Source organism: Haliaeetus leucocephalus, unplaced genomic scaffold (assembly GCF_000737465.1).
Source record: "Haliaeetus leucocephalus isolate CR32 unplaced genomic scaffold, Haliaeetus_leucocephalus-4.0 Scaffold450, whole genome shotgun sequence".
In the NCBI taxonomy this organism is placed as follows: domain Eukaryota; kingdom Metazoa; phylum Chordata; class Aves; order Accipitriformes; family Accipitridae; genus Haliaeetus; species Haliaeetus leucocephalus.
The window spans coordinates 21,363,768-21,374,467 of NW_010972886.1; the positions used below are offsets into that span (position 1 = coordinate 21,363,768).

The 10,700-nt window shown below is 60.1% G+C and overlaps 1 protein-coding gene across 1 annotated transcript; it reads right to left on the reverse strand.

The window, feature by feature from the left end:
- Nucleotides 1-354: 354 nt before the first annotated feature.
- Nucleotides 355-10,517, reverse strand: LOC104836392 (FXYD domain-containing ion transport regulator 6-like). The gene is made up of 8 exons (XM_010574992.1): nt 4,485-10,517; nt 3,546-3,608; nt 3,293-3,331; nt 3,089-3,163; nt 2,915-2,951; nt 2,579-2,628; nt 2,416-2,458; nt 355-1,842 (listed from the first exon to the last, which is right to left on the reverse strand). Exons 2-7 carry the CDS (start codon nt 3,601-3,603, stop codon nt 2,430-2,432), a joined length of 288 nt encoding a protein of 95 aa, XP_010573294.1. The 5' UTR covers nt 3,604-3,608; nt 4,485-10,517; the 3' UTR covers nt 355-1,842; nt 2,416-2,429.
- Between the last annotated feature and the right edge of the window lie 183 nt (nt 10,518-10,700).

Here is a 10,700-nt window from a genome sequence, read left to right on the forward strand (position 1 = left end):
TTATTTTACAACAGTCAGGATTTTGCCATTTCTACACACCACAGGGATTTCTTTGTTTCACGTTAACACCGACAGCACGCTACAGACACCACGGGCACTCCAACGCGGGACACGCACACAGCTGACGCTCGGGGGCTGGCTGCGCGGGGTCTGCTCTGCCGGAGGCCGCAGGGCAGCGTGGAGGCAGGAGGTGAGCAGAGCTCTCTGCAATGGCCAGGAGGAAGGGGAGAAGGTATTGGAGACAGGGTCTCTCTGCCTCACACAGATGGGACAGAGCGTGCTTCCCAGTGCCGCCGCGGAACGCAAAGCGCGCAGGGACACAGCCCACCCTGGAGGCAGGGCCAGCGTGGCAGGGTGGACATAGCAAAAACCCCTCTCAAAACCATTCTGGAGGACAAGAACCTCTTCCCCCTGCGTGGACACGCTCCAATGTGTTTCAGTGCAGCCCTGGGGACCCCCGCTGCTGCCCAGGCTGACCTGCCTTGGCAAGCGCCCTCGACCAAGCCGGCAGTCCCCAGGCCCAGCTGAGGCCACAGTTTTGCATGCCCATGGGCGTGGGGAAGGGGCCAGATTCACAGGCTTGCCTCCAACCCCTGAGCGGACACAAGGTGACGACAGCCTCTGGGCTCAGCCCCGCTGTGCAAGCTCAGGTGTGCAAAGCCCCGGAGCACCGCTCACCACTGCTAGTTGCTGCTCCACAGGGAGAAGGGGCAGCTGGCATCGGCGGGGCTGACAACACGTAACCACCACGGGATGATACACAGCACTGATGCAGGGGGGCCATGGCGCAGGGAGCAACAAGGCATCAGGAAGGGCAGGGAGCACCAGGAGGAAACGCTGCTGCCCCTTCCCTGCTGGAGACAAGCAAGGACAGGATCTTTATTTCAGTCCATGTTTCTCTTTAGCCCTCAGAGACTGTTTAATCTGCCTACCTCCATCTCACAGGCAGGCAGAGCGTTGGCAAGGAGCTGGTTTGCGCTGGCTAGCATGGTCACCGCTGCGCAGCCACCCTCTTTCAGTGTCACCATGCCAGGGGATTTCATGGGCTTCTCTGCCACCACAGCATCTCCTCACCTTTAAAGCAGCAACCCACACCGATGGCTTGGTTGTAGCCAGGGACAGAAACAGGGAGTGCCAAGCAGGCAAGAAAGGGGAGCTCCTTTCAGCCTTAAATCCAGCACCCAGGTGCCTCCACTGAGGGAAGCGGAGCCACGGGATGTCCCTGCCTGGCTCGCCCCCTACTGCGGCTGCCTTCGGGCTGGGGGTGTGCACAGGAGGGTTATTGCTGAAACTGCAACACGCGGTCCAGGCTTAGGCTGGGCAGGCCCCCAGAGCGCTGGGGGACTGGTCCCCGAGCCCTGCCCGAAGCCAGCCGGGGTGGACCACAAGCCCCCGCCAGTGACACTGCCTGGCATGCAGACAGTACCATGCGGGCCGTGCTGAGTGCCTCTGACTCTGGGTGGGGGGGGACGTAGGGCTCCCCTGGGCCCCTGCCGCCCTGCCCTGCGGCTCCCGTTCCAGGGAGCGCTTGCCAGTTGTACACAGCCTGAATCACACGCACAGAACGAGAAAGGTGAAGAGAAAGTCACTATTACAACATCAGCAACGACTAGCCCTAGAGGTAATGATCATCTCACATCAACATTACACAGCACTGGAGGCAGAGAGGACGGTGAGTGGAGTTTAGTCGGGTTAGTAAACAGAGAACCGGTGCTGAAGTACAGAGGGTAACACAGACACAGCAGCTTCGCATCTCCTTAGAGGGACCTGTTGCTGCGATTTCAGTTTCCTCGCAGGCCACTGGCATCTGCGGTCCGAGCATCTGTCTTCGGGTCTCTGGGTCTGCGTGCGAAGGAGAGCAGCGAGTCAGGCTGGGAGCACCGCCACCGCCTTTGCCTGCACAGGGCTCGTCCACCAGCAGTGCAAACCGCCTGCCCACCAGCATGGGCTCCGGGCCTCCACTCTCTCTGAATGCGGAGCTCAGGGCAACTCTGACTGTGGGCAAGGAGCGAGATGCCCCAGGGGGCTTGCACTCAGCTCTCTAGAGGCCCTAAAAATAAAACCCCCTTGGGGTGGAGGAGCACAAGGAGAGGAAGTGTAATAGTGCAAGGGAAAATCCGGACAGATGCTTCCTTTTCCTGCTGGGTTGCCTGGGGCTTGCCGAGCACAGGACACCCAGGACCTCACCAGCACCGCATGTTTCCCTGCCACGGCCCAGACCAGCACTTGCCCCTGTGCCGTGCTGGGGATGAAGGGCTGCCCGGTCCCAGCAAAGGGGTCTACTCGGAGCCCCACCATTGCCCCTGTACACAGCCCCGGCTGCCCCTCCCTTCCTTCCCAGCACTGCAGCCGCGACAGCCCTAGTGCCACCACACATGCTGGCCTCGACTGGTCCGCGGCAGCCCCAAGACTCACCGCATGGCTCTTGTTCAGTTCTCTGCTTTCTGTGCTCCTGTTGCTGCAAAGGGAAGAGCAGAGCGGTTCGCAGCGCCTGCCCAGAGCTGTGTGCTCCGCAGGCAGGCGAGGGTAAAGTAGAAGCGGCGGCAGAGCACGTGCAGGATGGGACAGGTGACCTTACCGTTCGAGGTGATCAGGTTCTCCGCCTGGGCCTCCTCATCCCCTGGAGCTCTGCAAGAAGAGGGGCACGGTGAGAGCAGCCAGGACCTGCACCCTGTCCCTGGGGGTGGGATATCCGACAGCGCAGGGGCATGCTGAGGAAGGTGCCCTGGGAGTGTGCAGAGCTGCTTTGCCACCCAAGAGCTCTGCAGCGGAGCTTTGGGCACCAGGCACCTGAACGGGATGCTTGGGGAGTGCAGCCACTCTGCCAGCTGCGGGAGGGAGCCCAGGAAGAGCCGAGCGCTGGGCAGAGAGGCTCACCAAGGGAGATGTTCCCCACCAGGCTGCCCTCACTCACCTGGGCTTCTGGTTGAAACTGCACCTGCACCTCCTGCCTGCAAGGGGAGAGAAACCCCATCAGCATGGCCAAAGTGGGAATGGGCCACGGCCTTTTCCAATGGCTGCCCCCCCACGAGAACGGTCCCCACTGCCCTGGCCCACAAGCCCAGCATCCGCATGGTCCCCAACTTACTGAGTATAAGGAGAATGCCAACGGTGAATAGAACCACGGCAAACACCAGCCCCCCGATCCTCAGGCTCTGGTAATCTGGGGGGAGGAGACACAGGGGCTTGTTCCTGCTGGCTTCAGGGAAGGGGGCGGCCTCTTTCACTCCCCATCGTACATGCATGCATGTCCCCCACCAGCACGCCCATCCTCACGCACGGCGATGCTCACCATAGTTAAAGGGGTCCTCCTCCTTCTCTGGGGTGGCCACTGGAAATAAGCAGACAAGGGTGCCAGGTGAGCGAACCTGCCGGTGGCGCCCCTGTGGCTCCCCATGGCCCCCCTGCCGGCACGGGCACTGCTGCTGCCCCATGGCCTGCTCCAGCCTCCCCTGGATCGGAGTGGCGGCTGTCTGCCAGGACCCTGCAGCCTTTTCCCGTGCCCCTGTGACCCACCTTGCATGCGGAAAGCACTTGGCACCTACCGTCTGCCACAGCCGCCGGCACCAGCAGAGAGCACAGGAAGATCAGCACTGCCTCCATGGCTGCTGCGAGAGAGGGGAAAAGTGGGCTTCAGCACCCAGATGGCTGACGGAGGGCACAGTGATGGGGCTGGGGTGCATGACTATGGGCAACCCATGCCCGACTGTGCGGGCAGGCAGGGCTGCACAGCCCTTGCAGCCCACGCTGCAGGAGAAGGAGCCAGGCTGGCCCTGGGAAACACCCAGGGGCCTGGCCACGATACCTGGGGCCATAGCTGTGCCCAGTCCAGTGGGGACATGGCGTCTCGCAGGCAGAAAAGAGGGGAAAGGTTTGAGCAGACAGACGGATGGACTTTTTGTGGGGTTCTGCGGTACATTTTCAGGCACCTCTGCACCACTGGCTCTGCTCCTGGCATGGATCTCTGTGCAGTTGCAAGGCTGCACTGCAGGCAATGGGGCCAGCACGAGGGCTGTGATCTCTCCATCAAGGTCAATACCGTGTCCTTCACCCAGAGCATACTTTAATTTGTCCCAATTAGCATAGCAATTATGGCACATTCCTACAATGAGGCCAGCAGCCCTGGTGGGACATGAGCTCACAGCCATGCTTGCCCCCCCCGGCTTCCCACACTAACCTACAGCAGTGAGGAGAGACCTTAAATACCCCCTCAGTCCCCTCTCATAGCTGAGCCTGTCCCCGTCCCTTCACAAGCACCGACACGTTGCCCTTGTGCAGAGGCACCCGGCCAGAGCATGGACCCTTCTCCAAGGGATGCCAGCCTGGGTGTAACAACGCTGTGGCCAGGCTGTGATGCTCCCTGCCAGCTCGGGCAGGGGTGCACATCTCCATGCCCCAAGCTGCTGCACCCATTTGGGATGGGCACCCTGGCTGCTGGGACCAGCCAGTGCCAGGCACTGTTGCTCTGCCAGCACACATGGTACCTATTAACTGGCCCCGAAGCGTCGCGATGGGCAGGGGCTGGGGGGGCGGCTGCTCTCCGTCCTGCCAGCTGGCACAGGGCACCGCGCGCACCCGGCTACCCCTTCCCGCTGGCTGTGATGCCTCTTGCCAGGACAGAGCAGGCTTGGCGGACGCGCTTCCTTCGAGGGAGCAAGCCAGCAGCTCCGGAGTGCAGGGGCAGGTTGGGTGCTGCCTTGCCAGCCACCCGTGGCTTGCCCGCACACAGGGCTCTGCTTGTTTGTGTTTTGCTGCCGTCAGGCAGTCACTAAGCACCCCGGCGATAGGGCTCGGTGGCCATACATGGTGCGGGAATGCAAAGAGGGCTTGCTGCTGGCACAGGAGAGGAAGGGGGGTTATCAGGCATGCTGCACAGCACTGATAGCACCAAGCGCTACAGAGCTGCTGCAGCTGCTGCGCTGGATTAGTGCCGATAAGAAAGGGGCCCTCAACAGAGCAGGAATTCAGCTAGCTGATGGATGCAGATCCCTGGCGTGCTGCTATTCAGCCCCTCCAGAGCTTGACCTGATTCGGATGCAACCTCCGCCCCAGCCCACCTGGGCGGCCAGTGACGGGGGCGGACAGGCAGCTCAGCTGCCCCAGGCTGGCTCCTCGGGGCACCAGGGTCCCCCAGCTCCTGCCGTGGCCCCCCTTCCCAGTTTGTGATGCGAAGGTGCCCGGGAACGGCACGCATGGAGTGGGCTCAGCAGCGCCCACCAGCCTGCCAAAGCCAGCCCCAGCAGCATTCTGCTTAGCGGCCGGTCTCCAGCGCTGCCTTCGGGAGCCAGCTCCTGTCACGTCTGCGGAGGAAGCAGCCTCCTGCACTGCGCTCGGCCCCGCCAACACGGGGAGCATGTTTCCAGAACCCCATTTATTCATCGGAACAAGTTGCCTCCCATGATAACTCACGTCCTTCCCTTCCCTTCCACATCTTGTCATTTTGAAGTCAACGCGTTTCATCCAAACGCCAGAGGGTTTAATTTCACTGGCCCACAGCTGCCGCCACCATTGTGTAGCGTGGGGCTGCGCTGCCACGCCACGCTGGAGCGTGCCACTGGCTGCCTGTGCCCAGACAAGCCCCCTTGTTTGCTGAGGCACGTAATTCTGGATAATTATGAGGTCTCAGAAACACGTACAAAGAACCCAACAGCTGGTAAAACAGTAACTTCTAGTTGCCGATTTTCCTACGTCCTTTACCTCACATCCTTTATCTCTTTACTGCTGAGGCTGCCAGCGCAAAATCAGTGTCATTACCCAAAACGAGGGTGTTGTATGTGCACAAGGAGAGGCAATACAGTGCTTGCCACTGCTAGATGAACAGTATGAATTGGCTCTTGTAGGGTATTAATGATGCCTTTATTCTGTGAACAAATCATTAGATTTCTATTGTTTCTTTTGCTGTTATTCAACTACTATTGCAGCAGCAGCTCAGTGACATCACCTGGAGAACCTACTCCGGGGATTTCACATTATTCACAACTGTCCCTGCCCTGCCCTGAGCCCTGCCGCCCCAGCCAAGGCTCATGGGAACCCTCTCGCTTTCCTGCTCGCCCCACGCACACTCCCCTCCTGCAGCGGGCAGCCCTGCGACTCCTGAGGGCAGCGTTTCTCACCCACACCCCACAGCCCTCGGTTGCGGCCCCAGTCCCTCGTCACACGTGAGCTGTCCCACTGATGCCTGGCAAGGTGCTTTACAGCACGGGCAGCCCTGCCTGCAACGGTGAGAGGGTCCGACCCCCCGGCCACGGTTCCAGAGCAGCTTCAAAAACACCGGAGCCATGCTGCTGGCTGCCTGGGCGTGTTTTGCCAGCACTAACAGAAGCGAACATCTTGCAGCTCTGGCACCCACCGAAGGCTTCGCTCCCCGCTCTCCTGCAGTCCTCTCCAGCCCTCCACAGCCACCAGAGGAAGCGGGCCAGCGCTGGGGCCCCGCTTGGCCACAGACGTTGTTTCCAGTCCTCTGCTCAGCTTTTGGCTTCTCACGCTTAGTGCAGCAGAGGTCGCTTTTTCGCCAAGCCAAGCACACAGCACACATATGTTCTTTGTTTTTCTAACTCAATCCCCCAAATTCACACACTTCCACACGCTCAAACTTATCTCCGCACAAGTTAACCATCAGGATTGGCAGTGTCCTTGCTTGAAAAACACACACAGCATTCCGGAGTGCAAATGAGCCCAGGTCTCCTCCAAGGAAGCATATGCTTTGCAAAGTGCCACAGGTTTTTTGGGTTGTTTCGAGCTGGCCCACCCACTTTTTCAAGAAGCTGAAATAAAGTGAGAAGAGCAAACATTGCAAAGGGTTTGCCGTTTTCCCCGCTTACGCCTTCAGACCACAGCGTTCAAGGCATGAAGGCGCCGCTCCCTGCCCTCCGCTCACGCGGAATCCAGCTGTGCCTTTGCACAAAGGCAGAGGAAAAACAACAGCTGCCTGAGGAGCGACAGCAGCCCCGCGCCTGGCCACGTCTGCACAGCCTGCTCCTCGCCCGCCCTGCCCCGCCGGGCTCAGACCTCCCTGTTTTCTCCCTGTTAGTGACACAAAGTTTGCTGTCACCAAACCGAGCAGCCACACACCCGTGCAAACCGCGGGGAATGGGCAGCGCAGAGCGCTTCGCGTGCCACTTGAATCAAAACATGTTTTTTTTCCTGTTGAAACTGCGAGATCTGCCTGCATACGGAGAGAGGCAGAGCGGCACAGAACGCAGGGCAGTGGTGCCTGGAGCTCTCCTTCCCTTTTGCCTCAACCCAACTGGCAGTTTTAAGAGGGCAAACCAAATATTTACCCCCCCCATCCCTGTCTGCATGGCTGAGCGGGTGCCAGAAGGAGGACATCAGGCTTTTGGCAGAGGCTCCTGGGGGAAGGAAGGACGGAATGATGCAGACTGAGGGAGTATATGGCGTTTGCTGGTTAGGGGCTTACCAGAGCTTTTGTTGAACCCCTCTCTGGCAGGACGGGGCTGAGCCACGGCTGGACCTGCTCCATGGTGAGGGTTTGCAGGTGGTGCCCACACCGCCGCCCTCGGCCCTGCACACTGGCATGGCCCTCCGCCCAGGGATGCCCTCCCTGCCCTGGGAAAGCGCTGCTAGGCACCGGGGCAGCCCACGCAGCTGTGGCCACCCCCTTGGTGCAGCCTTGTCCCTGTGGCCACCAGCCGGGGCTGGCAGCCCCTGGAGCAGCACCTCGGGGTGGGTGGCAACCCCACTGGGGCTCAGTCCCATCCCGCCCAGCACAGCCCCACCGTGATTCAGTGCCCTGCTGCCTTCCCACCAAGCTCAGAGCCGACATGCTTCGCTCCACACTTCGTCACAGCTCTCCCTCAGCCTCTTGCTCCTGGATAATCCCTCCTTGCGATTCCGCATGTCATTGGGCGTAGCGTGTGTGCGCGCATGGAGGCCGTGTGTGTGTGAGACAGAGAAGCAGGGGGAAGTCGGGGCAGACAGACCCAGTAGTCTCTCCTACCCACCAATTAGCTCTCCATAGCATGGCAAATCATGCCAGAGCAAAGCAGGTAAATTTGTAACAGCATTGAATCTTGAAGTCCCTTTTTCCTTTTCATTGTTTTGCGTAGATCTGCCCTGTCAAGTCTCAGCCGTCACAGCATAATGCCAGGCAGCCTCCTCCTTCCGTCAGGAGTCCTCAGGGCATCTCCCAAAGATCAGACCTAGTTAAAATCTCTAGTTTCTGTGCAAAGCCCCCAAGACCGTGACAGCAGCGCTCAGTTGCCTGGAGCGTTTAGGAGCGTGCATGTGTGAATGGACATTTCCAGCTATGCATAGATGTGCTCTTCTGCCATTTCATGTCAGCATCAATCGGGCTATTAATGTGCCTGTTGTTGTGCCTAGTTCCTAAATGAGAGGGGAGATTTCCAGCCCTCGCCGTTCTGATATGGATGGTGCTTCCCAAATGTGGTGCCGAGTCAAAGGCTGACCGGATGGAAGACAGAAAACTGACTTTACTAAGATCTAATCGTCTCTTGCAGGTTCGGGCTATCTCCCCAAAGCAGAAGCTATTCAAAGGAAACCCTCTCCAGGAGCCCCAGGAACCCAAACTTCAGCCCTGCTTCTGCAGAACAAGACTCCCGCGCTGACCCCCATGGACCAGCCCCAGCCGGGACGATGCTCACGAGAGCATGCGATCACAGGGAATCACTGAACATGGCTAAATGAGGTCGGAGGGACCCTGACCTCAGCACCCTGTGCTGCGTCCCTCACCCGTAGCCTGGCATTAAGCCTGCCTCCTGGAGGGCTTCTTTCAGGCAACTAGCCCGAAAACATCAAGGACCCTTAGCCAAAGCTGCCCAGCCACACCTGGCTCACGGGCAGTCCCTGGCCCACCCCAAGGACACACGTCTCCCCAGACGAGAAAGGGCAGACACAAAAGAGTGAGGCCGGCCCTTCCTTTGAGGCAAACCTCTGGCGCAATGATTGCCAAGCTCATGGCCGCCTGGCATCAGGAGAGCAGGCAGAGAACCCAGCCCTTGGCTCCAGGGAAGCAGTAAACACCACCAACAACCATCAGGAGTCTGCTGCTCCTGTTTTCTCCTCGTTTGCTTAACAGATAATCAGGTGCTGTAAACCTAACCAGCGCACTGGCTTGAACTGTCCTGCCACACCCCACTCCGCCCAGCCCTTGCCATCATGGCGAGGCATCAGCACAACGGGAATCGAACAGGTCAGTCAAAAGCAGAGGTTACCTGCCAGGTCCTGGTGGTGAGAGGAATCCAGATCACCAGGAAACACTGGACTAGCAGTGTAAGAGAAGCTGTTTCATGCTCCCCTGTGTCCTGGGGTACCACAATACAGCCAAGCATCAAAGGGCGGACATTTTCTCCCTCTCTCCTTTGCTGTTGCTGTCAGTCACGACCACCGCCAAGTGCGAGGCGAACCAAAGTCCCCAGCAGGTGCGGCCATCATCCCTGCCAGCACCACTGTGGCTGCATGCCGCGAGGGACAGCCGGGTGGCACAACCCCTCAGCAGGACACCTCCGCGCTGCCTGGCACGAGCGGTGCCTTCCCCATGCTCGGGCGGCGCGGCAAGGCGACAGCCGCAGCGCTCGGCGGCCTCTCAATGCTTTGGAAACACGCAGACAGCCCAGAAGGCAAACACAGGGAAAGAACCAGACACAAAGCTGCCGTGCTGGGGAGTTGTCTTCAACACCAAAGTCTAAACTGCTGGCAAAACTGTGGCTCTCCATGACATTTGACCTGAACGGGTATGTTTCAAGGAGGCGGCTAAAATGCCAAGGCGAGCTGTCGGAGGCACGGGGGTATTCTCCGGCAGTCCAGCGAGCACGCTCTAACAGGTGGCCTGGGTCTGCAGCGACTGTGCTTGACGCCAGCAGCTATCCTTGGCATGCTCCCCGTCACTCCGCCTCAGAACCATGCTCCTACTGTGCACGGGCAGGGACTCTGGGCTCGTCTTCATTTCAGACTGAGAGCGAAACCACCCCGTGGGACTAGGGGTCCCAGAGTGACCCAACAGCGCCTTGGGGCACCGCGGGCTCACTGAAAGGGGTGCAGGAGACTGCATCAGGTCCGAATCCATGGGCAGCTTTTCCCGAGAGGCTGCTCTTTCCTGCTGCAAAGCTTATGCACGTCCACACAAACCACCTGTCACTCTCCCTCCTACAGAAATATTCCTGCGAGAGCCACGTTCCACCACATGGCCTCCAATATCTGCTTCTTCAGGAAGCATGAATTGCACACCCCGAGTGACACGCTCTTCCTTCCCTCTGGTACGCCTTCCCGGGATAAAGCACTCAACCGTTGCCATGTTGTTTCGGCATTACTAAAATATTTAGCAAGAGAAGGCAGAACACTGCCAAATCCTCACCGAAGCAGAGGGGTTACCTCCCTGTTTCCCCAGAACCTGCACACCACAGACCCCAGCCAGCCCGGGGAGGGCTGGGGCAGGCAGGGCATGCCGGAGGTCTCCGCGGAGCGGGGGGGGGGGGGCCCGGGCCCCTGGGGCCTCCTTCCTAGCACGGGGGGGCTGGTAACCAGGCAACGCTGGGATGCGGGAGACCACGGTCACCCCGGCGTTGCCATGGCAGCCACCCGGCCCGGGGATACGGGCGGCCCGAGGCGCAGGGCGATGCCCCGCGGGTCCGGACCGGGCCGCGCCCCGACGGTCTCCCCGGCAGAAGGGGGCGGGGGGCCGGGGAACCGGCGCCCCCCCCCCGCAGTACACGGACCGCCGGGCG